At 42.8% G+C, this 27,502-nt stretch overlaps 1 protein-coding gene across 3 annotated transcripts in view; it reads right to left on the bottom strand.

The window, feature by feature from the left end:
- The window catches only part of ABTB3 (ankyrin repeat and BTB domain containing 3), a 310,593-nt gene that overhangs the window by 117,820 nt on the left and 165,271 nt on the right, over positions 1-27,502 (bottom strand). For 2 of the 3 annotated variants that reach the window (XM_061204460.1, XM_061204457.1), the window contains exon 2: positions 8,867-9,016. In XM_061204460.1, the coding sequence (XP_061060443.1) occupies positions 8,867-9,016 (150 nt within the window). The remainder of the gene's footprint in view (positions 1-8,866; positions 9,017-27,502) is intronic. The other variant, XM_061204459.1, reaches the window with a different exon arrangement.

Genomic DNA, 27,502 nt, shown 5'->3' on the forward strand with positions numbered 1-27,502 from the left:
GAGAAAACCATAATTCAGAAAGAGTCATGTACCAAAATATTCATTGCAGCTCTGTTTACAATAGCCAGGACATGGAAGCAACCTAGGTGTCCATCATCGGATGAATGGATAAAGAAGATGTGGCACATATATACAATGGAATATTACTCAGCCATAAAAAGAAATGAAATGGAGGTGTTTGTAATGAGGTGGATGGAGTTAGAGTCTGTCATACAGAGTGAAGTAAGTCAGAAAGAGAAAAACAAATACAGTATGCTAACACATATATATGGAATCTAAGGGAAAAAAAAAAAAAAAAGAGGTCATGAAGAACGTAGTGGCAAGATGGGAATAAAGACACAGACCTACTAGAGAATGGACTTGAGGATATGGGGAGGGGGAGGGGTGAGATGTGACAGGGTGAGAGAGTGTCATGGACATATATACACTACCAAATGTAAAATAGATAACTAGTGGGAAGCAGCCGCATAGCACAGGGAGATCAGCTCGGTGCTTTGTGACCACCTAGAGGGGTGGGATAGGGAGGGTGGGAGGGAGAGAGATGCAAGAGGGAAGAGATATGGCAACATATGTATATGTGTAACTGATTCACTTTGTTGTAAAGCAGAAGCTAGCACACCATTGTAAAGCAATTATACTTCAATAAAGATGTTTAAAAAAAAAAAAAATGCTCTGAGTAAATACCAGGAGGAAAAAAAAAGCAAAATGTTGACCAAGGATTTCTCTGCCTAGTGGGACTGTGGGTGACATTCCCTTCCAACTTTTCTGTCATTTCTGAATTTTGAATTATGGCATGTGCTATTTGGTATTATCAGAATAATAAGCTTACCGAGGTGGTGTTTAAATTTCTTGTACCTTCCATCTAGGGTCAGGTTGGGGTACGCTTAATCTGTTCCAATATTGCTTCTGTTTTATGTTTTAGTTTTTTGGCCGGGAGGCATGTGGGATTTTAGCTCCCCAACCAGGGATTGAACCTGCACCCCCTGCATTGGAAGGCGAAGTCTTAACCACTGGACCACCAGGGAAGTCCCCCTCTGTCTTTCTTGAAAGCACTCATAAAAAAGCTCAAAATAAGAAAAATCAAAATGGAGTGGAGATGAGAAGAGGATCCATGTTTTGGGGCAGTGCATCACCCCTCAAGTTCCCCAAGACCCTGGGAAGGCTTTGGCCTTGATTGGGCTAACCATCTCCTCAGATCATCGTTCAGCTCATGCTGCGCTTCCAGGTTCCCTGCTTTTGCTTTTGCTCTTGTTGTTTTCTCATCTTAGAGTGCCCCCCCGCTTCATCCTCTCAACTACTGACGACCTTCAAGGCTGTGATCAAATGCCACTTCTTCCCTGGGGCCCTCCAGGACGCCACAGATCAGAATCAACTTCCCATTCCCCTGTGTACACACAACACCTGCTAATAAAGTCTAACATGTTACTTGTTTAATTCAGACGTGTTTTAAGTGCCCACACATCTACTTCCCCTACTGAGCTTCACAGGCAGAGACATGAGTCATTCATTGTCCTGTTCTTGGAGGAGCAGTGTAGTGTAGTGGTTAGGGACAAGCTCTCTGGAGTCAGACTGTCTGAGTCTGAGTCTCCAACCTGCCACTGACTAGCTGCATGATCTTGGGTGAGTTAACTTCTTCGTATACGGGGATGATTATGACCTTTGTGAATTTGTTGTGTGGATTAAATTGATAACATGTATAAAGTACCCAGCACTGGTTTCTTCATTTGAAAAATGGAGATAATAATAGTGCCTAACTCATAATATGAAATGAAGCAATCACAAATCACTTAAAGCACCTGGAATAGGGTCTGGCACATCCTAAGTGTATAATAAGTATTCAGCACTATTTCTTTTACTTTGTATCATCACATCATCATCATCACCGCCATCATCATCTTCATCATCACCATCTTTTCCATCATCATGACCACCATCATCATCACTTTCATTAACATCTTCATCATCATCACCATCATTTCTATCTTCATCATCATCACTATCATCATCATCACATCATTATCATCATCATCATTGTTATCAGCTGAGTCTCTGGATCAGAGGCCGAAAGGATGTCTCTGATGAGGGCTGGCCATAGGAGATGGAATTGGCACGGGGATTCTTTAATCACAAGCTCCATTTTAAATCCCACTCTATGTATGTGCTATCTGCTGCTTCACCTGTCAGCTTCATGAACTCAAAACAACAAATCCACTTGTCACTAGCTGCACTGAGTTTGGGTGTCTGGAGTTTGGTTCTAGGAACCTACTTGAGAACCTGCTTATAACCAGGATTTCCAAATGTCAGCCATTTGAGAATCAGCATCATGAATTCTCACATATCTGTGTGCTGCAGGTACAATTTATTTACTTAATATTTTTCTTTAAATTGGCTCATTCTTTCACACAATAAATTCATTTTAAAAGGAAACTTCATATCAGTGCCATAAAAGGAAAACCAATATTTTTCTAGTACCCGTGAAAAATTCATAGCAATTAAAAATAGAAAGTGTTTTGCGTATCACCTACAATCATCTCCCATGCAACCCTTTGGGAAACGCTGCTCTAACCTGCCAGACTCAAGCTATCAGTGTAGCTTCCTCTAAGCCGTCTTCCTGCATGCCAGTGTGATCCCCCTGAGACAAAGGGCTGCACATTCCAACATGGGCTCCTTCTGCCAAAACCTATGCTGTGACAGCACCTTCAATTCCTTCCCCGCTCTTCATCCTCGGTCAAAGACCACTTACTATGGTACGTTTTCAAAACCTCACACAACCCTGGGGTAGGAGGTATGATCACCCTCTTTTCACAGATCCCTGGGGATCCGATGATCACGTCACTTGCCCTAGGTCACACAGCAAAGATAAGGAAGCCAAGGCACTCTCCATCATCATAAACTGTGGTTTAACTTGCCTCACTGAAACTCCTCCCCTTGAAAAAAAGAAAGACCATGTATAGCCCAGTACAAAGTAATGAGAGGAGATTTGTTTTAAAGGAGAAGGAGAGCTGGAGAAACAGGGATGGACAAGGGAAGACTGAACTCTGGGTCCAGCAGGAAACTTACCATTCATGCATTCATTCATTCATCAAATATTTATTGCATCCTACTATGTGCCAGACATTGTTCTAGACACTGGGGATACAGTCAATGATGTTAAAAAAAAGTCTGAGCTCTTATGGGGTTTACAGGCTTGGTGAGGTGGACAGAAAATAAACAAATATATAGTATGTCAGGTGGTGCTAAGTGCTATGAAGAAAATTAAAGCAGGAAGTGTGTATAGAAAGCAGTGATGCAGGGAGGGTTAAGTGAGTGGGGCTGTCATAGGAGGGCCTCTCTGAGGAGGTGACATTTAAGCAGAGGCCTGAATGAAATGAGGGAGGAGCTTTGTAAAAATCAAGGGAAAAGCTTTCTAGGCAGAAGGAGGAGCAAGTGCAAAGGCCCTGTTGTGGAGTGGAACATTCGAGAAATACCAAGAGGCCAGTGGCCACTTGACCACCTGAAAAGGTCACAGGTGCATTCTAGGGGCTGGAGGCAGCAGACCTTCTGAAAAGATCCCATTTGCATTCGAGAGACCCCCTTGTCCAAGCAATAAGGGCTGTTTTTCTTTCTGGTGACACCAAGGGGAGACAACCCAGAAACCTTTTTATGCACAGTTGTAAATTAATGGCCCCATTTTGATGAACTCATTGAGTGGGCACAACAAGTTCACAGTTTAGTGTGAAAAGAAAACAGAAAGAGGCATTTTTCGATGAAGCCCTCATTTTTTCCCCTTTAAACAGCAGAAAGCAATTACTCTAATTAATGACTGCCCAATGCAGTTTTAATTGGGAGCTTGGGGGCAAGGCAGGGAATGTCGGGCAGAAGGGCTGCAACAAGATCTTGGAGGACACAAATGTGGGATTGATGGGATACATATATACAGTGGTATATATTACTCAGCCATAAAAAAGAACAAAATAATGCCATCTGCAGCAACATGGATGGACCTAGAGATTGTCATATTAAGTGAAGTAAGTCAAACGGAGAAAGACAAATATCATATGAAGTTGCTTATATGTGGAATCTAAAATCTAAGTACAAATGAACTTATTTACCAAACAGAAGTAGAGTCACAGATGTAGAAAACTTATGGTTACCAGGGGATAAGGAGGGGAGGGATAAATTGGGAGATTGGGACTGACATACACACACTACTGTATATGAAATAGATAACTAATAAGAACTTGTTGTATAGAACAGGGAACTCTACTCAATATTCTGTAATGGCCTATATGGGGAAAGAACCTAAAAAAAAAAAAAGAGTGGATATATGTATAACTGATTCACTTTGCTGTACAAATGAAACTAACACAACATGGTAAATCAACTATACCCTGATAAAAATTAAAAAAAAAAAAAGAAAACCAATAAAATAAAATAAAGTAGCCTTAACTTCTGTTCTCTCAAAAAAATAAATGAGAATAGCCAGAGCCTCTGCTTTCCTTGTGGCCTCAATGGAGGAGACGGGACAGACCAGCTTCCCCCAGACCTACTCCTGACCTGGTTCAGGTAAGAAGACCTGGTCTGCCCACCAGACTCTAAGCATTGCCTTGCGAATTTCCTCGGGCTCACAGTTAAGAATCACCAGGCCTGTGTCAGTTTGTGGGCCTTTGTGGTCTCCTGATTTAGCTTCTCATTCAAATAATTTGACATACAGAGATTCAGCTCTAGTTCTCTGAGTTCAAAATTCAGTTCAATAGAGTATTTAATATTTGATAAGAGTTTCATTAAGAGTTCCCCTTCCCTGTAGCATTTTCTTCAGCTTTCGTTTCACAGACTAGTTCACTGTGGGTCATTCATGTATTTATTTGACATTCAACAGATATTTCCTAAGCTACAGGCGATGTGTTAGGTGCTTAGAATGCAAAGCTGAACTGGATGCAGAAAAGTAGAAAAAGAAAAACGGTTTGAAATGTGACTCTGCCACTTCCTAGCTGTGTGGCTCTGGGCAAAACATTTATCCTTCCAGGTCTTAGTTTCCTTATCTATGAAATGAGAATAAAAATACCTTTAATATATTTAAAGCACTTGGCATGCAGTAGGTGGTCCGGAAGTAGTGGGTATATTTTCACCCCAAGCCATAACAGGCTGGACAAAGAAAGTGCTCTGGACATCACCACTGAGCAAGACAGTTCTGGATTCTAATAAGATGCCCTGAGGATAGAAGCAGGGGGTATACAGGCAGAAGTCTCAGCGGGCAGGGGGGTCCTGCCATCTAGGTGCTGGTGAAATACTAGGTAACCTTTGTGAATTCTCACGTCTCCAGTTTAGTTTTGAGGAGAGCATCCCCAATACATCCTACAGAGCAAATTGCGATCCTCAGACCTGGAAGGAACACAGATCTGACAAACATGATGATCTAACAGAGGCGGGCTCTCACGCCACCTGTATCATGTAGAAACACCTGGGCTTCCCCCAGAGACAGGGAGTCACGCCTAGTGGTGGAAGCTCTGCCTTGAGAACTGGACTCAATGTCAGCCATCAGCTCACAGGTGTGGTTGATCTTAGACAAGTTGTTTGTCCCCTTCCTGCCTCCATGCCCACATCTATGTGGATAATAATGGTTACATTGGAAAGAGCTCATGTAGATTTTTCATAGATCACCAGGTCAACAGCATCAGGGGCTGCTATTATTATTGTTGGCTATGAAGAAGGCCACAGTCAGGGGCTCTGCCCTCAACCCTGAACAGCCTGGTTCAAGAAGAGCAGGGATGGCTGGGAACGAACTCTTTCCATCTAGCCTTTGCTGGAACAACAGTGGTTTCTGGAATCCACACTGGCAGAGTAACCTTTGAATATGAAGAACAGCTCTCTATGTACACAGAGAGAACAAGGCTGTATTGATTCAGACCACAGAGCAAGCCAGTCTAAATTATAGTCAGATCAGAAAAGAAGGCAATTTTATTACCTTCTGTCGCCGATGTGGCTGATCAACGCGCTACTGCGCACACGTTCTACAGGGCTGACTTAATGAACGTAGGGAACCTATTCGTAATTAGCAGCACCCATCTGTGTGCCAACAATTCATATGTGAAAGTCAACATTCAACGAAAATGACAGCATTTAATTTACAGAGCAAACTGTCCTTAGAGACAATTTACGTGGCAAGCCACTCCTGCATGCTGCCTGCTTAGGTGAAGTGCAGATTTGTTTAGCAAATCCTTTCCTCCAAGAGAAGAACCGGATTTGAGCAGGGCCCCAGCCCAGGTGCTAGGAGGGGCCCTTAAAATATCGCAGGACAAACTTTTGAGACCCCAGCGAAGAATGCGTGGGGACCTCTTCCTAGGTTGCGCCCACACAGACATGAACAAACCCTGTAGCCAGATTCGGCCTTTCCAAGGTCACGGGCATGTCTTGGAAATTTGCAGAGTCCCAAACAGTATGGCATTTCTTCTTTGAGATGTTTCCCCAAGGGAGCTGCTTGGACCGCCTACATCTGAATCCCTGGGGAGCTGTTAAAATGCAGACCTTTCCTTATCCCGTTCCAATTGTTGCAGATATCTCAAAATATCCTTCACACACATCACTACCTCAAAATAATGGGTCATCAGAGCTGCTGCTAGATCTTGTTTTATAATGTTCTAATAAAAAAGGCATAGAATTACTGTACCACAGTTTAGGTAAAAATATATTGATAACTGTATTTTAATATAATTAGCTTCCTTTATAAACTTATGCACTTTATTTTTTGCATTTAAAAATATTATTCTGGGGGCTTCCCTGGTGGCGCAGTGGTTGAGAATCTGCCTGCTAATGCAGGGGACACGGGTTCGAGCCCTGGTCTGGGAAGATCCCACATGCCGCGGAGCAACTAGGCCCATGAGCCACAATTACTGAGCCTGCGCGTCTGGAGCCTGTGCTCCGCAACAAGAGAGGCCGCGATAGTGAGAGGCCCGCGCACCGCGATGAAGAGTGGCACCCGCTTGCCGCAACTAGAGAAAGCCCTCACACATAAACGAAGACCCAACACAGCCAAAAATAAATAAATAAATTAATAAATTAAAAAAAAAAAATTATTCTGAGGCAGGGTCCATAAGCTTCATCAGATTGCCAAAGGGGTCCATGGCAAAAGTTTAAGAACAATCATACAACTGACCAGTGGCTGGAAGACCCTGTAATCGGAGGCATCTTATGACTTCAGGGGTTTGATGGGAATGCAAGCATAATTTCCAAGTTCAGGGGCCAGGAAAGTAACTCTAGTGACCATAAGGACCCCCTATGGCTTGAATCGGCTACTGCTTCCCTTTTCAGAGGTGCATGTCGTATACTCAAGGGTGGATGCTTGTCCCGGGTGTACAGGGAATTTTGGGGCAGAGGCACAAGTTGCTTTATGGGTCCTGAATTCTTTTATAGTTCAGAATTTTCTAGAATATCACACCAACTCATAATTTAACATACTCTAGCGTTTCTGAGATCAATGTTCCAGTTCCATCCAGAACTAACACACGGCTATGTCATTTGACAATCAACTGGATCATAAGTAAATAGTTTTATTTTCCTCTGGTTGGCCAGACTCAGAAAGCACAGTCCCGAATTAGGGGATATACAAGCACAGCAATCATTGCTCAAACTTGGGACACCCCAGCCTTCTTCTCTCCACCTTTCTGCCCCTTTCTCTCCCTCTCTCTCTCTCTCTCTCCCCATGTCTCGCTGTCTCTCTGTCTCTGTCTCTGTCTCTCTCTCTTTCCTTCTTCATATTTCCTGAGGGCCTACTATGTGTCAAGCAGTATTCTTGGTGTTGAGGTTACAACAACAAACAAAACAAATATGTGTACTCTCCATGAAAAAATATTCTAGTAGCGGGAAACAGACAATTAAAAAAAATTAATGAGTAAACTATAGAGTGTGACTAGGGGAAGGAGGGAGGGGAATGATTGCTAATGGTTATCAGGTTTCTTGTTGGGGTGATGAAAATGTTCTAAAATTGACTGTGGTTATGTTTGTATAGCTTGGTAAATATACTAAAAGCCACTGAATGATGATATACTTTAAGTAGGTGAACTGGATATGAATTCTATCTCAGTGGAGCTGTTATTGAAAAACAAACAAAAAAAAATAGAGTATGTCATAGGGTAACAGCTGGGAAGAAAGGTAAAGCAGTGAAGAGGGATTAGGGTCCTCAGGGTGCTATAATTTTAAATAGGGTGGTTAGGGAAAGCTTCATTAAGGGGTAACATTTGGGTGAGACTTGAAGATAACGAGGGAGCAAGCTATGTGGATATCTGGAGGATGAGAGTGGTTCAGGAAGAAGGAACAGTACGTTCAAAGGCCCTAAGGTATGCCTGCTATGTCCAAGGAACAACAGGGGCCAGTGTGGCTGAGTTAAGTGGGCCTTGGGAGAGAGTGGAAGAAGATGTCTGAGGAACACAGGTGGGCAAGCCTGGACGTAATTCTGAGGACTTTGGCCTTTCCTATGGATCAGATGGGGAGCCAGTGGACGATTCTGAATAGAGGAGACATGTGATCCCACTGTAGAAATTAATAGCATTTGCAGGATTTACTGTGTGCCAGGCACCGTGGTGAACCCCTTTACGGGCATTAGCTTGCTAAATCGCCACAACTATTGAGTATTATCGTTTTCTCTATTTTATAGAAAAGGAAATTGAGGCTCAGAAAAGGGTAGGAACTTGACCTACGTCAGAGGCCGAGCCAGGAACTTTACCAGTCTGCCTGATTCCAGAGCTGCTGCCTTCGCCACGGCCGTCAGCACAGGTGTGTGTACACAGCAGGTGCTCAATAAAAGGAATCCCCTGGCTGGTTACAAAGCACTGCCCTAAGGGCAGCCGGTCGCTTGGGAACAGAGAGGGTGAGAGAACCAGCGTCCACTTACTCAGTTCCGCGATGCTGCCCACGCGGGTGGCCAACAAGGATTGCTCGATGGTCCTCAGCTCGGACTGGCTGAACATGGGCAGCTCTCCCGGTTTGCTGGTCCGCTGCGGGTCTCGGTGAAGGTTCAGGCTGTCTGGCAGGCAGAGTACCCCTGTGGTTGGTAGGGAGAGAGAGTAAAAGGAAAATAGATTGTTATTGTTCAGTTAACCAAAGGAGGGGTGCAAAACCTTGCACAGCCTCAAACCGCACCAGGGCTGGTACCACAAAGCCAACATGGGAACCAAGGCTCTGAATCCTCTTAGAAACAATGTCTAGCTCTTTTAAAAGGTCTTTTGCTGATTTTAACAAACACGGTGGCATTCGTCTGTATGCACACATTTCCAAAGGACACAAAAGAAAATCATTTCCTCAGACCTGGCCGGGATTCCTTCCACGCAGAGAATCCAGCGGTCACTGTCCCAATCTCTGTCCCAGAGGCAGTTGCCGCCCCGAGCGCCCTGGAGAAAGTCTCTGCAGGGATTCTTCTGAGAGCTTGCTTTACTTGCCCAGCAAATTTAACTCTGGGTGGCTGGGCTGTTATCTGTTAGACAAGGCCCTGGCTTTCTCCCTAGAGCTATACATCAGGAGGTGAAGAGTCCCCATGGACTTTTGTAACTTGTATGGTGAATACCCATGGGAAATCCCTGGAATCCAATTATTTTCATCCCGTCCTTTCCATTCCATGAACATTTAGCGAGAACCTGAGAACTTACTTTGGTTGATTATTCAGAAATAATCACTGTTCCCATATCCTCCCCAGCCTCCATAGGCACAGTGTGCTTTCTTGCTCCTTGACTTTGGGCTTGACGAACTTTGGCCAAAGGTATAGTAAGAGACATGATGGAACCAAAGGCCTGAAAAGCACCTGTGTGGCTGAACTTGTTCTTTCGTGTTTTTGCCATTGTTATGAGAAAAACACACCCTGGTTAGCCTGCCAGTCTAAGAAAGGTGAGAGACAGAGCCAATCCAGTAACAATCTGCAGCTTAGAGCTGCCCCACAAAAGCAAATGCTAATTTAATATGTCACTGGGGTTATTTGCTACTCAGCATTATTATGGTGATAACTAACAGATACACCTACCAAGTGTCAATCACTGAGGAGACAATGAACAAGGCAGGCATTGTGCTAAGTTAGGGGCCGAGGATACAGTGATGGACAGAATACACATACTCCCTGTTCTCAGTGGGCTCACAATCTAAGTGAAGGAGATGGACTCTTACACACATAACCACAAAGCCAAATGACACATGCTCTATGGTAGGAGAAGATGAGGAATAAAGGGATATCTTAGCAGGGACCTGAACAAAAGTAGCTGTCAATAAGTAGGAAGCACTTATTGAGTGCCTACAGTATTCCCAATCCTGCTAGGAGATGGAAAAGAAGCAGAAGACGTATTCAAGTATAAACTCACTGGAGAAACAAGACTGCCAGTGACAAAACAACTGGGGTACAATAAAGCAGTATCAATATACAGGTGCTGAATTATTTAAGCCAACTGTCAGGGTGAGGGGACAGACAGAACACAAAGGTCAAAATTCAAGTCCACAAAGCACAGAGCTGATCTCCCTGTGCTATGTGGCTGCTTCCCACTAGCTATCTATTTTACGTTTGGTAGCGCTTTGTGACCACCTAGAGGGGTGGGATAGGGAGGGTGGGAGGGAGGGAGACGCAAGAGGGAAGAGATATGGGGATATATGTATATGTATAACTGATTCACTTTGTAATAAAGCAGAAACTAACACACCATTGTAAAGCAATTATATTCCAATAAAGATGTTTAAAAAAAAAAAAATTCAAGTCCACTTCTCACCTTGCTCGAAACACAAAAGCTCAGCAAACAAAGTCTCCTCTGGGACGGAGTGAGAGAGTAGCACTGACATGTATACGCTACCAAATGTAAAATAGATCGCTAGTGGGAAGCAGCTGCATAACACAGGGAGCTCAGCTCGGTGCTTTGTGTCCACCTAAAGGGGTGGGATAGGGAGGGTGGGAGGGAGACGTAAGAGGGAGGGGATATGGGGATATATGTGTATGTATAGCTGATTCACTTTGTTATACAGCAGAAACTAACACACCATTGGAAAGCAATTATACTCCAATAAAGATGGTAAAAAAAAAAAACCAAAGGCGTCTCCTTTGAAGATGGGCAGGCATGAGGTGACACCCATCACATACCTCCTCTGGCCCCTGCTGCCTAATTAGTGGCTCCAGCCACACTGAACCAGTCACTTGTTCTGAATGTTTCACCTTCACACCTAACAGGCTGACACAGTGGAGGAGGCAACCATAGTAGATTTTTTTTTTATGAATAATGAATAAATGGATGAAAAATGCAAATGACCATTAGATTTTAATGTTCCTATAATCAGGAAGCTGGTCAAGTTAAGTTACTGAGATTGTTCTCTAACCATTGTTTTTCAAAAATTTTAGACTCAATAAGAATGTATTTTACTAATTAAACTTAAAAGCTTTTGCACAGCAAAGGAAACCATACACAAGACAAAAATGGGAGAAAATGCAAAGGTTTTCTCCCCTCAGAATGGGAGAAAACATTTGCAAACGAAGCAACTGACAAAGGATTAATCTCTAAAATATACAAACAGCTCATGCAGCTCAATATCAAAAAAACAAACAACCCAATCCAAAAATGGGCAGAAGACCTAAATAGACATTTCTCCAAAGAAGACATACAGATGGTCAACAAGGATATGAAAAGATGCTCAATATCACTAATTATTAGAGAAATGCAAATTAAAACTACAATGAGATATCACCTCACCCTGGTCAGAAAGGCCATCATCACAAAATCTACAAACAATAAATGCTGGAGTGGGTGTGTAGAAAAGGGAACCCTCTTGCACTGTTGGTGGGAATGTAAATTGGTACAGCCACTATGGAGAACAGTATGGAGGTTCCTTAAAAAACTAAAAATAGAATTACCATATGACCCAAGCAATCTGACTACTGGGCATATACCCTGAGAAAACCGTAATTCAAAAACACATGCACCCCAATGTTCATTGCAGCACTATTTACAATAGCCAGGACATGGAAACAACCTAAATGTCCATCAACAGAGGAATGGATAAAGAAGATGTGGTACATATATACAATGGAATATTACTCAGCCATAAAAAGGAACGAAATTGGGTCATTTGTAGAGACGTAGATGGACCTAGAGACTGTCATACAAAGTGAAGTAAGTCAGAAAGAGAAAAATAAATATTGTATATTAACGTATATATGTGGAATCTGAAAAAATCGGTATAGACAATCTTATTTACAAAGCAGAAATAGAGACACAGACGTAGAGAACAAATGTATGGATACCAAGGGGGAAAGGGGTGGTGGTGGGATGAATTGGGAGATTGGGATTGATATAGTATATACACTATTGATACAGTATATACACTTCTGACACTATGCATAAAATAGATAACTAATCAGAACCTATTGTATAGCACAGGGAACTCTACTCAGTGCTCTGTGGTGACCTAAATGGGAAGGAAATCCAAAAAAGAGGGGATATATGTATACATATAGTGGATTCACTTTGCTGTACAGTAGAAACTAACACAACACTGCAAAGCAACTATACTCCAATAAAAATTTTAAAAAACTACAAAAAAAAGAATGTATTTTACATCATGACCCAGTACACACACACATACACCATCGCCACCACCACTACTACACACACTTTTCATGTTTTCCATGAAAAAAGTTCATGAAAAATAACACTGATCCTTACTATGTATGAGGCACTCTCAATTTTTATTCTTTTCACTCTTCACTTCTTTTCTACCTTATCAATAAAAAATGCTGTCTGCAGCACCAAAAGTGATTTCATGGTCCACTAGTGGGTCATGACTGGCAGTTTGAAAAACACTGTGGGCTGGGCCAGTTCACAAGTTGGCATTAATTGGACAATACAGATTGACGATTTACTGGACACTACTTAGCGCTGGGCCAGGCTCCACATGGGACGCAGAGATGGCTGAGAGGCGATCTCTGCACTTCAGGAACCCTCAGCTTTTCAGGAAAGACAAGACCTTCACAGAAATGCCCACCATCCAAGGCTGGCCTCCTGCCTGTCCTTTTCTCTTAACAGCTGAGTCATCACCCCCGATCACCCCAGGCAGGGACGCCCTGAGTCATCTTTGTTTCCTCCTGCTTGCTCACCTGCCCAGACATCTGGTCAGAGGCCAAGGCAAGTAGCCATTGCCACGGCAATGAATGTTGGGCCAATCCCTCATCTGAGGCCTCTGACGTTCCTGACTCTTAATTCAGAGATTTACTACCCTTAACAGTGCTCACGGCAAATGACACCAGATGACCATGACCCAGTGTGACAAGTGACCCAACGTTCAGGGGATGAGGGCCTCCGCTGGGGGACGGGGTGGTCATCAGGGGCTTCACAGCAAAGGAGACCTGCGAGTGAGCCCTGAATGTCAGGGAGGATGAAGTACAAATGGCCCTGACATGTGCTCACAGGATTGCTTTCTCGGTAATTGCATTATGTGCAGCAAGTTCTTATCCCAGGTCTGTATCTGAAACATTGCTTCACATGTTGGTTGAGGCACAAGCAAACGGGACTTGGAGTCTGGAACCCAGAGCTTCAGTCCTGGCTCTGCCACTTCCCACCCATGTTTAACCTTGGGCAGGTCACAGAGCCTCTCTGGACCTCAGTTTCCTCTTCCGTGAAATGGGAGTGATCGGAATGGCCTTGCCTCCCTCATGGCGCTGCTGTGGGTGGGGATGAAGTGAGACAATGTGTACTAAAGAACTTACTTTGCATGTGCTGAGCGATAGTATGTGCTTGACATATGTTAACTGAGATGAAAGTCAGTTACTGTGTATAAGCCCAGCTTTGGACTACTTTATGCTTCATCATAAGAATAAATAATTTCCCTCAGAATTATTCCTCCTTCTTTTAGAGGGTTATGAAATTTAAATGTGAAAATATAATTATTCCAAGAAGCTTTGAAAGCTAGAGTACTAGGATTTGGGAAATCTATAATTAACCTATTATGCAAAGATTATATACCAGGGTTTTCCTTTTTTTTCTTTTCTTTTGTTTTGAGGACTTTATATGGGGTACACACATAAACTAGAGTCATTTATTTTTTTGTATAAAAATCAACTAGGTCATTAAGAAGGTCCCAGTATCATATTTTAGTGTTAGCTGCAGGCCTCCGTTTTGGACCACTCATCAATTTCCATTACTGGAGCCAAGGACAGCCACAGCCTGGTAATTAAGACTCAAGTTTAAAGACAAGGGGAACCTAAGGTTCAAATATGACTTTGGACCTAAAGGAAATAATTCCCCTGGAGAGCAGGTGATCACAGGGGAGGGTCCACTATGTTGAAGGGGTCATGGCCTTACTGAAATCTATTACTTTGGGGTGGGTTGTACATTGTCTGAGGGAAAATCCATTCACATTTTCAAAGGGGTTGGCCAGTGCTAAAAGAGGATGAACCAATGCCTTTGAATGTCCACATTTCCAGCCATAACGAACCTGGGACTGACTGGCTGTAGGTGGGACAGAGGGGCCAGGCATGACCATGGGCTCTTGACAGAGCCAGGCTCCAGTCCTGCCCCAGTCCCCTGGGCAAAGCACTTCCCAGATCCCCAGTCAGCTTCTGTGTCTGCAAAGAGGGGTTAAAATATCTACTGCATCAGTTTATTGCAGTGATTAAACTAGATAAATATTTAAGGCCTCCAGCCTATAGTAAGCGTCTACTAAATGGCCTGTTCCCACAAATGTGCAGTTTTGTTTATTTAATGTCTGGATTCAAATAGTCTTGCAGATCATCTTTCCAAAACCTTGTGTGACTGGAGACAGACAACTTTTTGGTTAGGGCATTTAGAACAGAAAATATGAAAACCGCTCCTCTGGGTGGGCCCCTGGACCAACCACATCTGGCATTCTGTCTCCGATGGGGCGATCAGGGCAATTCTGCCTCCCTGAATGCCTACCTTCCTATACGATTGGATGGCTCCTTGGCAAATATAACCGCGCCATCCTTTTTCTCCTCTCAGCTTTTCTCTGTGTCTCCATGCTATCACTGGACTAGGATGCTATTTACCCACCGAGAGAAAACCAAATAAGACAGCCATCAGCACTCATCCTTTCTCCCCTTGATGTTGATGGTGGAGACGCAGGAGAAGGAGGCTACGTAGGTCTTGGCACCCTGGACCCAGGCTGGGGTTCTGCCTTGCCTGTCTCTGGCTGTGAGAAGGGAACAGACTCTCCTACGTCCTGCTTGCCAGGCTAGGCTTTGTTTTCTGCTAAGTTATCCCCAGAATTTAAAGTGGAGCGTCCTGGCACCAGTCCCAGCTTTAAGAAATGGGAAGGAAGCAGCTGGGATGCAGCAGACCAGCCCTCGAACTGGCACCGTACAGACCTGGCTGGGTTCAGATTCCCGCCTTGCCGTCTCCCAGCTGTGTGGCCTGGGGCTTGCGACTTGGCTCTCTGAGCCTCTGTTTCTCCCTCTGTAACATGTTTGATACTATCTACCTCCTAGCATGGTTGGGAGGCTGTAATGGGATAATCTACATGGACAACCTGTCACAAAAAAGGGGGTCGATGAATGTTGGCTAATAATCCAAGTGAAGTTCTTTGAAGGTAAAGATTTAGAAATTCAATAACACGGTGCCAGAGTGTTTTCTTTTACTGTTCAGTTTATTGAGAAACAAGATAGGAAGTTATCAGATTTTTTTAAATGTTTGTACAAGCGGCTTGGAAATTCCTTTTTATTTTAAGAGACTTGGCAGTGGGAAACAAATTCAGGACTGGCTTGGCAACCACATTCATCTCTGAGAGGCATGCCGTACTCCAATTAGGATACATCCAGACCATGGTTCATTTCCGTGCCCCGCCCCATAATGAATTACATTCAAAGGGAAAGTTCTTAGGAAGTCTGAAGCCAAACCATCAAAAGAAATAAGAGGTAGAAAACACAAAGATGGAGAATTTTCAGGAATGGGTTCAATAACATGCCCATCCGTGGAGGCTGACGTACACAGGGGGAATAAGCATGCCAACCTTAAAAGAATATGAAGATATCTATGGACCATTCATTCATTCAACCACCAATACTGAGCACCATGAAGACAATAGGACACATTTCTGTTCTCAAAGGCTCCGGGTTGGCAGGGGAGACAGAGCCCCCACCAGCTGAACCACTATGGGAGAAACACCAGAGCAGAGGCGTGCATGAAGTCCCCGTGGAGTGCAATGGGTGAACCCAAGTTGGCCTGGGAGCTTCAGGGCAGCTTCCCAGGGGAGCTTAGGGGACCTGGGGAAGCAGATGCCTTACAGCAGAGTTGAAAGAGTGTGGATTCTGGAGCCCGAATGAACGTTCAGGTGGAATTGCATCTGTGCTACTTCACAGCAATGTTGCCCAGGGATGCTATTTAGCCTCCCTGTACCTCCGTTTCCTTGTGAATAATATGGGAATGGTCATTGTACAATCCTTCTAAGGCCACTGGAAGATCAAATGAGTTAATACATGTAAATCTTGGACCCTATAAATAGCTCAACAAATGTGATCATGATTATAAAGATGATGATGATTAGAGAAGGACATTCCAAGGAAAAGCAAAGGCCCAGAGGTATGTGCTTTGCATATAATAGTGGCTGGAACAGAGGGTACAAGAGGGTGCAGAAGTTGGGAGAAGGGGCTGGACCGGGAGGCAGGGGTGGACCATTGAGGGCATTGGGCCAAAAAAAGTTTGGACTTAAAAACTAAACCTTTACCTTCCAGCTACCCTGTTTCTCTCGCTTCCCTTTTCTCAGCTGAAATTCTAGAAAGAGTGGTCGACACCCACAATGTCCATTTCTTCCTCTCCCTCATCTCTATACCTATTATCTCCATTTTTGACGGGTGCCCAGCAAGTTCATGTTCATCCTTCAAGGCCCAACTCAAATGCCACTTTTGAGATCTCAAGACTCAAAGAAGTTCCTGTTCTTAGGAAGCTCTCAGTCCAGAGAGGAAATCCTGAGACAGTAAGAAAACTGTACCCGGTGTGCATGCTGGGCACTGAGGCAGAGAGGCAGGGACAAGGTGGGGATGGGGGGGTGGTCACGAAGGAGGAAGTAGTCCAAGATGACCCCACACGCGGCCCTCCCCACGTGAGCCAGATGCAGCCAGCTTTCCCTCGCAGTCAGCTCAGGAGTGAAGGGGACTAATTAAAGTCTAGGTCAGGGAGTGTCAGCCTTTAGAGCAGGGCACAGAGGCAGCCATGATGTTATTAAGGCATTGTACATGGTGCGTGGCACACAGGGACACTGGGGCGATGGTGTGGCTCTAACACTGATGGCATAAATAAGAAAAGCTGCAGAAAAAACAAAGGGAAAATACTCTGTTCATTCATTCATTCAGTGAGGATTAGCTGAGCGCCTACTAGGTGCTAGGTACGGTTCTAGGTACTGAGGATCCAGTAGCAAAATACTGGAAATCCTTGCCATCTTGGTATGTGTGTTCCAAATACATAATTAGAATATGTAGCCAGCTGGGTGGTAAGTGCCATGGAGAAAAAGAGAGCAGGAAAGGAAGATGGGGAGTGCTGGGTGGGGTAGCGGAGTCACACGGAGAAGGGGACATTCAAAGAGAGACTTGAAGGAAGTGAGCCTGGGAGCAGGGCTGATATCCTGGGGGAAGAGCAGGGGGGATGTGAGGGCAAAGGTCTGAGGGGGTGGGTTTGGCTTGTTGGAGGAAGGAACGGAGAAAGTGAGGGGAAAGCAGTAGGTGATAAGGCCAGAGAAGTGATGAAGGCAGACTGGGTAGAGTCTCGTAGGCGACTCTGGACTTCAGCTTTTACTCTGAGCAAGATGGGAGCCACGGGAGGGTTTGGAGTTGAGGAGGGATGTGACCTGACCTTTTCTGAGGGTCACTCCAGCTGGTGAGTTGAGAACAGACTGTAGGGAGTGGCCAGGGCAGAACCAGAGTAGTTATGGTGGAGATGCTAGAAAAGTGAAGGAGGGGAGTTCCCTGGCGGTCCAGTGGTTGAGACTTCAGCCTTCCAACGCAGGGGGTGCAGGTTCAATCCCTGGTCGGGGAGCTAAGATCCCACATGCCTTGTGGCCAAAAAAACCAAAGCATAAAACAGAAGCAATATTGTAACAAATTCAATAAAGACTTAAAAAATGGTCCACATCAAAAAAAAAAAATCTTAAAAAAAAAAGAAGGAGAAGTGAAGGAAAAGCTGATGGAGTTGCCAATTGGGTGTAAGGTGTAAGAAAAAGAGGCAAGAACAAGTCCAAGGTTTTTGACCTACATGATTGAAAGGAGGGGTTTACCATTTACTGAAATAGGGAACCTTGCAGGAGGGTCAAGTTTGGGGTAAAGATCAGGAGTTCAGCTCTTGTTCAACTTGAGACACCCACTGGACACCCACGTGGAGATGCTGTACAGGCTTTCCTGCTCTCTCTCCTGACCTCCCATGATGTAAAGCCTCGTCATGTAAGCCCCACTGTGGTTTGCAATTTCCCCCCTCTCTTTCCTCTTCCCTGTCACTAGCAAGCACAGTTAAATATCCTTACAAGATTGTTGGTTACTTCCTGTGCCCTCCTCTCCCAGCGTTCTGTCTTTATTGCATTATCCTTGCAACTTTCCCCATAGAGTTCTGAGCTACATCCATCTCGCAGGGGCTTGAGAGGAGAGAGAAAGACTCATTTTCCCAGTTTTCTAATCTCTGCAGTGAAGTGCACTTGGGGCTCTGCAGGGCTTGTGAGTTTCTGCTTCAGTCCCTGACTCCTCCTAAGAGGTATTTTCCACCTCCAGCTAGGTCTTGGGTAGCTGTGGAAATGTCAGAGGTTGATCAGATTTTGAAGATCATCTGGCTCCCAGGACCATGGACTGTGGCCATTTGGGAGTTCTCTGAAGAGCATCTGTCTCCCTTGTTTACCAGTGTTATATAGCAGTGACACTCGTGGGCATAGTTTCATGTGCTGGTCATAAAACTCAGCACTGGGTGCTACTGACAGGGAAGCTGTGTGTTTGAGTATTTTGAGTGAAAAACTAGTCTTTGACATTTCAATTAACACATGGCAACAGGCCCGAGTAAAACAATGAGCAGGCAGCTTTTTGGACGATGGAGACTTTCTTGCTCTACATCAAGGTGGCCATGCATCTTCTTCTTGAATACTTATAATTTAAATGCATTAATCAGTTCACCCATTCAACCATTCATTTATCCATCCATCCGAACTTCCACTTTTATTTTTTTAATTTTTTTAACATCTTTATTAGAGTATAATTGCTTTACAATGGTGTGTTAGTTTCTGCTTTATAACAAAGTGAATCAGTTATACATATACATATGTCCCCATATCTCTTCCCTCTTGCATCTCCCTCCCTCCCACCTTCCCTATCCCACCCCTCTAGGTGGTCACAAAGCACCAAGCTGATCTCCCATTGCTATGAGGCTGCTTCCCACTAGCTATCTATTTCACATTTGGTAGTGTATATATGTCCATGCCACTCTCTCACTTTGTCCCAGCTTACCCTTCCCCCTCCCTGTATCCTCAAGTCCATTCTCTAGTAGGTCTGCATCTTTATTCCCGTCTTGCCCCTAGGTTTTTCTGACCATTTTTTTTCTTTTTCTTTTCTTTTTTTTTTTAGATTCCATATATATGTCTTAGCATACGGTATTTGTTTTTCTCTTTCTGACTTACTTCACTCTGTATGACAGACTCTAGGTCTATCCACCTCACTACAAATAACTCAGTTTCGTTCCTTTTTATGGCTGAGTTATAGTCCATTGTATATATGTGCCACATCTTCTTTATCCATTCATCTGTCGATGGACACTTAGGTTGCTTCCATGTCCTGGCTATTGTAAATAGAGATGCAATGAACATTTTGGTACATGACTCTTTTTGAACTATGGTTTTCTCAGGGTATATGCCCAGTAGTGGGATTGCTGGGTCGTATGGTAGTTCTATTTTTAGTTTTTTAAGGAACCTCCATACTGTTCTCCATAGTGGCTGTATCAATTTACATTCCTACCAACAGTGCAAGAGGGTTCCCTTTTCTCCACGCCCTCTCCAGCATTTATTGTTTGTAGACTTTTTGATGATGGCCATTCTGACCAGTGTGAGGTGATATCTCATTGTAGTTTTGATTTGCATTTCTCTAATGATTAATGATATTGAGGATTCTTTCATGTGTCTGTTGGCAATCTGTATATCTTCTTTGGAGAAATGTCTATTTAGGTCTTCTGCCCATTTTTGGATTGGGTTGTTTGTTTGTTTGATATTGAGCTGCATGAGTTGCTTGTATGTTTTGGAGATTAATCCTTTGTCAGTTGCTTCATTTGCAAATATTTTCTCCCATTCTGAGGGTTGTCTTTTGGTCTTGTTTATGGTTTCCTTTGCTATGCAAAAGCTTTTAAGTTTCATTAGGTCCCATTTGTTTATTTTTGTTTTTATTTCCATTTCTCTAGGAGGTGAGTCAAAAAGGATCTTGTTGTGATTTATGTCATAGATTGTTCTGCCTATGTTTTCCTCTAAGAGTTTGATGGTGTCTGGCCTTACATTTAGGTCTTTAATCCATTTGGAGTTTATTTTTGTGTACGGTGTTAGGGAATGTTCTAATTTCATTCTTTTACATGTAGCTGTCCAGTTTTCCCAGCACCACTTATTCAAGAAGCTGTCTTTTCTCCACTGTATATGCTTGCCTCCTTTATCAAAGATAAGGTGACCATATGTGCGTGGGTTTATCTCTGGGCTTTCTATCCTGTTCCATTGATCTATATTTCTGTTTTTGTGCCAGTACCATAGTGTCTTGATTACTGTAGCTTTGTAGTATAGTCTGAAGTCAGGGAGCCTGATTCCTCCAGCTCTGTTTTTCTTTCTCAAGATTGCTTTGGCTATTCGGGGTCTTTTGTGTTTCCACACAAATTGTGAAATTTTTTGTTCTAGTTCTGTGAAAAATGCCAGTGGTAGTTTGATAGGGATTGCATTGAATCTGTAGATTGCTTTGGGGGGGGGTAGTAGAGTCATTTTCACAATGTTGATTCTTCCAATCCAAGAACGTGGTATATCTCTCCATCTATTTGTATCATCTTTAATTTCTTTCATCAGTGTCTTATAATTTTCTGCATACAGGTCTTTTGTCTCTTTAGGTAGGTTTATTCCTAGATATTTTATTCTTTTTGTTGCAATGGTAAATGGGAGTGTTTTCTTAATTTCACTTTCAGATTTTTCATCATTAGTGTATAGGAATGCAAGAGATTTCTGTGCATTAATTTTGTATCCTGCTACTTTACCAAATTCATTGATTAGCTCTAGTAGTTTTCTGGTAGCATCTTTAGGATTCTTTATGTATTGTATCATGTCATCTGCAAACAGTGACAGCTTTACTTCTTCTTTTCTGATTGGGATTCCTTTTCTTTCTTTTTCTTCTCTGATTACTGTGGCTAAAACTTCCAGAACTATGTTGAATAATAGTGGTGAGAGTGGGCAGCCTTGTCTTGTTCCTGATCTTAGTGGAAATGGTTTCAGTTTTTCACCATTGAGGACGATGTTGGCTGTGGGTTTGTCATATATGGCCTTTATTATGTTGAGGAAAGTTCCCTCTATGCCTACTTTCTGGAGGGTTTTTATCATAAATGGGTGTTGAATTTTGTCGAAAGCTTTCTCTGCATCTATTGAGATGATCATACGGTTTTTCTCCTTCAATTTGTTAATATGGTGTATCATGTTGATTGATTTGCGTATATTGAAGAATCCTTGCATTCCTGGGATAAACCCCACTTGATCATAGTGTATGATCCTTTTAATGTGTTGTTGGATTCTGTTTGCTAGTATTTTGTTGAGGATTTTTGCATCTATGTTCATCAGTCATATTGGCCTGTAGTTTTCTTTCTTTGTGACATCTTTGTCTGGTTTTGGTATCAGGGTGATGGTGGCCTCGTAGAATGAGTTTTGGAGTGTTCCTCCCTCTGCTATATTTTGGAAGAGTTTGAGAAGGATCGAACTTCCACTTTTAAATTGGATCATCCTTTAATTAATTAAAGGGTAATTAATTAATTTTTGAGCATCTGTTGTGTGCTACACATTGTGCTAAACGATGGAGATACAGCAGAAGACAATACAGAGCATCTGCTCTCATGGAGCTTAACTTCCATTCATCGATCTAATTATCCATCCACCTACCCTTCCTTCCATCCATCCATCCATTCCTCCAACCATCCATCCCATATAAGGTGCCAGACTGGGACTATAATGAAAAGTAAGACACAGACCCTCTCCTTAAGAAATTCATAATCTAGTGGGATAAGTACACATGCTCATGAGTGTCACCAGTGCTGTAAGAGAAGCTCGTACACGCTACGCTAATATCACAAATAGAAATTGGATATTCTACCTGAGTGGTGTGTCAGGAAAGGATTCATAGGTGAACTGTCCTAGGATCAGTACTAAAAGATGAGCTGATGTTCACTAGGTGAATTGGGTGGGGGGTGGGGAAGAGAAGGGTATACGAAAGGGCAAACCAGAGGGAGCAGCAAAAGGCAAGGCACAGAGGCAAGAAAACTCCTGGTGCATTGAAGGACTCTGATAAGTTCTTTTTATACATTATTGGATTTGGTTTACTAACATTTTGTTCAGGATTTTTGCATCTATGTTCACAAGAGATATTCATCTGTAGTTTTCTTGTAATATTGTTGTCTGGTTTTGGTATTAGTGTAACACTAGATTCATAGAATGAGTTAGGAAGTATTCCCTCTGCTTTTATCTTCTGAAAGAGGTTGTAGAGAATTGGTATAATTTCTTCCTTAAATGTTTGGTAGCATTCACTATCTGGGCCTGATGCTTTCTGTTTTGGAAGGTTATTATCTGTTGATTCAATTTCTTTAATAGATATAGGCCTATTTAGATCGTCTATTTCTTCTTGTGTGAGTCTTGGTAGATTGGGTCTCTCAAGGAATTGGTACCTTTCACCTAAGTTATCAAATTTATGAGCACAGAGTTGTTCATAGTATTTCTTTATTATTCTTTTAATGTCCATGGGATCTACAGTGATATCCCCTCTTTCATTTCTGATATTAGTAATTTCTCTTTTTTTCTTAGTTAGCCTGGCTAGAGGCTCATCAATTTTATCAATCTTTTCAAAGAATCAGCTTTTGGTTTCATCGATTTTCTCTATTCATTTCCTGTTTTTAACTGATTTCTGCTCTAATTCTTATCATTTCTTTTCATTTGCTTACTTTTGATTTAATTTGCTCTTCTCTTTCTAGTTTCCTAATGCAAAAACTTAGATTCTTGATTTTACATCTTTCTTCTTTTTTAATACATGAATTTACTGCTATAGATTTCCCTCTAAGCACTGCTTTTTCTGCATCGCACAGATTTTTATGTTATGTTTTCACTTAGTTCAAAATATTTTTAAAACTTCTCTTGAGATTTTTTTTTCTTTGACCCATGTGTTATTCAGAAGTGTGTTGTTTAACCTCCAAGTATTTGGGATTTTCCAGCTATCGCTCTGTTATTGATTTCTAGTTTAATTTCACTGTGGTCTGAGAAATAGACATTGTATGATTTCTATTCTTTTAAAGTTGTTAAGGTGTGTTTCATGTCCCAGAATGTGGTCTATCTTGGTGAATGTTCCATGTGAGCTTGAGAAGAATGTGTATTCTGTTGTTGTTGGATGAAGTAGTCTATAGATGTCCATTGTATCCAGTTGTTTGATGTTGCTGAGTTCGACTATATCCTTATTGATTTTCTACCAGTTGGATCTGTCCATTTCTGATAGAGGGGTGTTAAAGTCTCCAACAATTAGATGGATTTATCTATTTCTCCATGCAGTTCTATCAGTTTTTGCCTTTTCTTTTTACAACGTATGTTGAGGCTATTTTTAGCTGTTTCTTTCCCAGATTAATTTAAATTCTGAATTATTAAGTATTTGAATATGGTTCAACTAGTGAAGGTGATCACACTAGAGAAAGAAGGAAGGAAATGATAGGCAGGAGGAGTGGTAAGGGGGTATATTAAGAGACTTTCTGGATTCATTATTTGAATATATAGTATGTGCCCTGAAACAAATTTAGCTGTACCCTTCTCTGCTGCCAACTCCTCAATTCTACTGTGTCTCACTGAGACTTCCTTACACAAGTTGAATTAATGAATGAGTCCTGGGTAGAGTTCTCGATGGAAAAGAAAGATTAGTACATTTTAAAGAATGGTGTTAATGATACATTAGCACCCCACTGAGAATTTCTCCCTGATAGAGAGAGAAAAGGGGGCTGGAAAACAGATTTCACAGAAGCAGTCAGAACATTTTATGCCAAGGACAAATATTCACAGATTTGTCATCCCCGGGATGTCTAGAAACCATTTCCAGGTAATTGCGAGGGTACCTTCTACAGTGAAAGTCTGTGTATTTGGCAGGATTTCAACTGGAAATTTCTTTCCAATGGAACTTCTGCAGAGTAAGAGCATGAAAATCGTTTATATTCATAACAAAGGCTCCCAAGGCCTGTAAGACCCTGAATCACCCAAGAAAGATTAAATCATGTTCAACCAAGCTTTAGTGTTAAGTATATTTAACTGTATTCTAAGTCTTCAAAGACTGATTATCTTTAATTAAATAGCCTGGTGACTATAGACTTATCACTTATTTGATATGATATAGTGAGGAACTATTCACTAGGATCTTTAACAAGCTGAAATACCCTACGGCTGACCACACAGAATGACAGAGGTGTGTGTGTGTATGTGTGCGTGTGTCTACAGGCATAGAGGAGATTAGGCCAACATTCTGAGAGCTGGCTAAATGCTGCTGTTAACATAGTGTAGATGTTAATGGCACATAAAAGCATAAATCTGCCATTTGCAGGCATGCATGTGTACAGTGAATATAAATAACTAATAGGGCTTTCACAATCCGTTGAAAATACAAAGATTACTAAATTGACTTTTAAAAACATTAGAATTCCATTAGGCCAAAAACTCAGCAGCTGATTACAGAGCAAGATCAACCTCAGGAGGACTCTAAACTCTCATTTGTCGCTGCTGCTAAAAGGTACTGCACTTTTGACAAGGCCATGGGCCCCTGGGGAAGAAAGTTCATGGTCCTTGCTGGCGAAGAGGGGCCCTATCCAGCTGTACATCTGGATAAGGATGCTTCCAGGGAGATGCTTCCTCCTAGCACCTGTTCTGGGAGTTCTATCAAGAAATCTATGATGTAGCCCAGATGCAACTCAATGTTTCTCAACCTTTTTTTATTATGGTTCCCTCTGCCCAAGAAGTCTTTTTGGACATTTTCTTCTGTCCCCCACCCACACCTCCACTATATTCACCATGTCTCTTATGTCTATAGTCTGATGCTTTGACATCTGGGCCCTTGCTGACCCCGGAGGGTCCATCCTCCCCAGGGTCAGCCAGTTCCTAGAGATAGCAAACAACTTGCTAGTGAATGTGCTTTCCAAATGCAAAGCAACCAATCCAGAGCCCACACTCACAATCACCTCCTTAAACCGGCTCTCACGCTCCAGACCACTATCCACACGCCCTAATCACCGCCCCCGCCCCCACCCCCCGCCAGCAGGTACCAGAACAATTAGGGACACCCCTCTGCCCCTGAGCCCACTGAAACTAGCCAATCCTAAATCTGTTTACCCTGCCTCACCAGTTCCTTTGCTTGAAGACCACAGTAAAGGGTCTTGCCCACGTTCCCCCCTCTTCCTCTGCCTGCTGACTCACCCCGGTGCTTCCCTGTGTCCACCCACCCCGCCTCCCATCCGGGTGTGGCATGCCCCCTCCTCTTGGGAGCTGAGAGTAACAGACTATCTTTTCAATGGCAATTGTCTCCCCATCTGTTGGCCTCCCTGTACCTCAGATTTTCTATTAATATACTATATTGTAAAACATCCCACCCCATGGAATTTTAATAGCATCGATACACTGTGTATCTGTTTATGTGCTGGGGCCCTTTGGAGGGTCACAAACCATTGTAATCCTAAGGGCTTTTTTGCCTCCCAAGAACCAATTTTCACTCCCTTGGCTCTATAGTGTCCTCATTGAAATACCCATAGTGAACCAAACTGCACTGCAAGTGAGGATAACTCAGAGAGTATTAAAAAGTACTGACACCCAGTCCCCATGCCAGAGCAATGAAATCAGAATCCCTAGGGGGGCAGGGCCCAGACACTGGTATTTTTTCAGTGTTCTCCCCAGTGACTCTCATGTGCATCCCGGTGGAGAACCTCTGAGTTAACCCAAATCACAGTTGCTCCCTCCATCCCCCTCACCAGGCCTGCCCTCACACACCACATTGACTTTTACAGATAAGAAGAACCACAGGAAAAAACCAAACGACTCAGGGCTCCATGGCACTTCCATCCTTCTGACAGCTCTATCCTGCTGATGGCAGGAATGTATATTTATGTGTAGACACGTGCTGGACAATTGTGTGTGTGTGTGTTTTTTTACAGTATACATTTTTTTTTGTTTTTTCTCTTTTTCTAAATTGAAGTATAGTTGATTTACAACGTTGTATTAGTTTCAGGTGTACAGCAACGTGATTCAGTTATACATACATATATATCTATTTTTTCAGATTCTTTTCCCTTATAGGTTATTACAAAATATTGACTATAGTTCCCTTTGCTGTACAGTAGGTCCTTGTTGGTTATCTATTTCATATATAACAGTCTGTATATGACAATTGTTTTAATCAACTGTAGTAAGTTGAATGATGGCCCTCAAGAGGGAAGTCTGAGTCCTAACCCCGGGACATCTTTTATTTGTTAAGAGGGTCTTGCCGATGTAATTCAGGATCTCAAGATGAGATCATCCTGGATTTAGGCTGGGCTCTGAATCCAATGACGTGTCCTTAATAAGATAAAGGCAGTGAGATGTGACAGGGTGAGAGAGTGTCATGGACATATATACACTACCAAATGTAAAATAGATAACTAGTGGGAAGCAGCCGCATAGCACAGGGAGATCAGCTCGGTGCTTTGTGACCACCTAGAGGGGTGGGATAGGGAGGGTGGGAGGGAGGGAGATGCAAGAGGGAAGAGATATGGCAACATATGTATATGTGTAACTGATTCACTTTGTTGTAAAGCAGAAGCTAGCACACCATTGTAAAGCAATTATACTTCAATAAAGATGTTTAAAAAAAAAAAAAAATAAGATAAAGGCAGAGGGCCACTCGAGACACAGAGACAGAGGGGAGAAGGCCATGTGAAGATGGAGACAGACTAAAGTAATGTGTCTACAAGCCAAGGAAGACCAAGGATGGCCAGCAGCCACCAAGAGCTGGGAGCAAGGCACAGCACAGATTCACCCTCAGAGCCTGCAGTAGGAACTCACCCTGCCAACACCTTGATTTCAGATTTCTGACCTCCAGAACTATGAGAGAATACATTTCTCTCACAGTTGTATTAAACCACCCTGTTTGCGGTAATTTGTTACGGCAGCCTTAGGACTAACTGATTTCTCTGTGATTTTAAATGTTTCGTACTGCCTAGAGCAAAGTCTTAAGCCCGTGGCCACCCTCTCCACTCGAACAACCTTCAATGGCTCCCCACTTCCTAGAGGATAAGATGGAAACTTCTTCACCAGGCATTTAGACACCCCT

Source organism: Eubalaena glacialis, chromosome 11 (genome assembly GCF_028564815.1).
Source record: "Eubalaena glacialis isolate mEubGla1 chromosome 11, mEubGla1.1.hap2.+ XY, whole genome shotgun sequence".
Lineage (NCBI taxonomy): Eukaryota > Metazoa > Chordata > Mammalia > Artiodactyla > Balaenidae > Eubalaena > Eubalaena glacialis.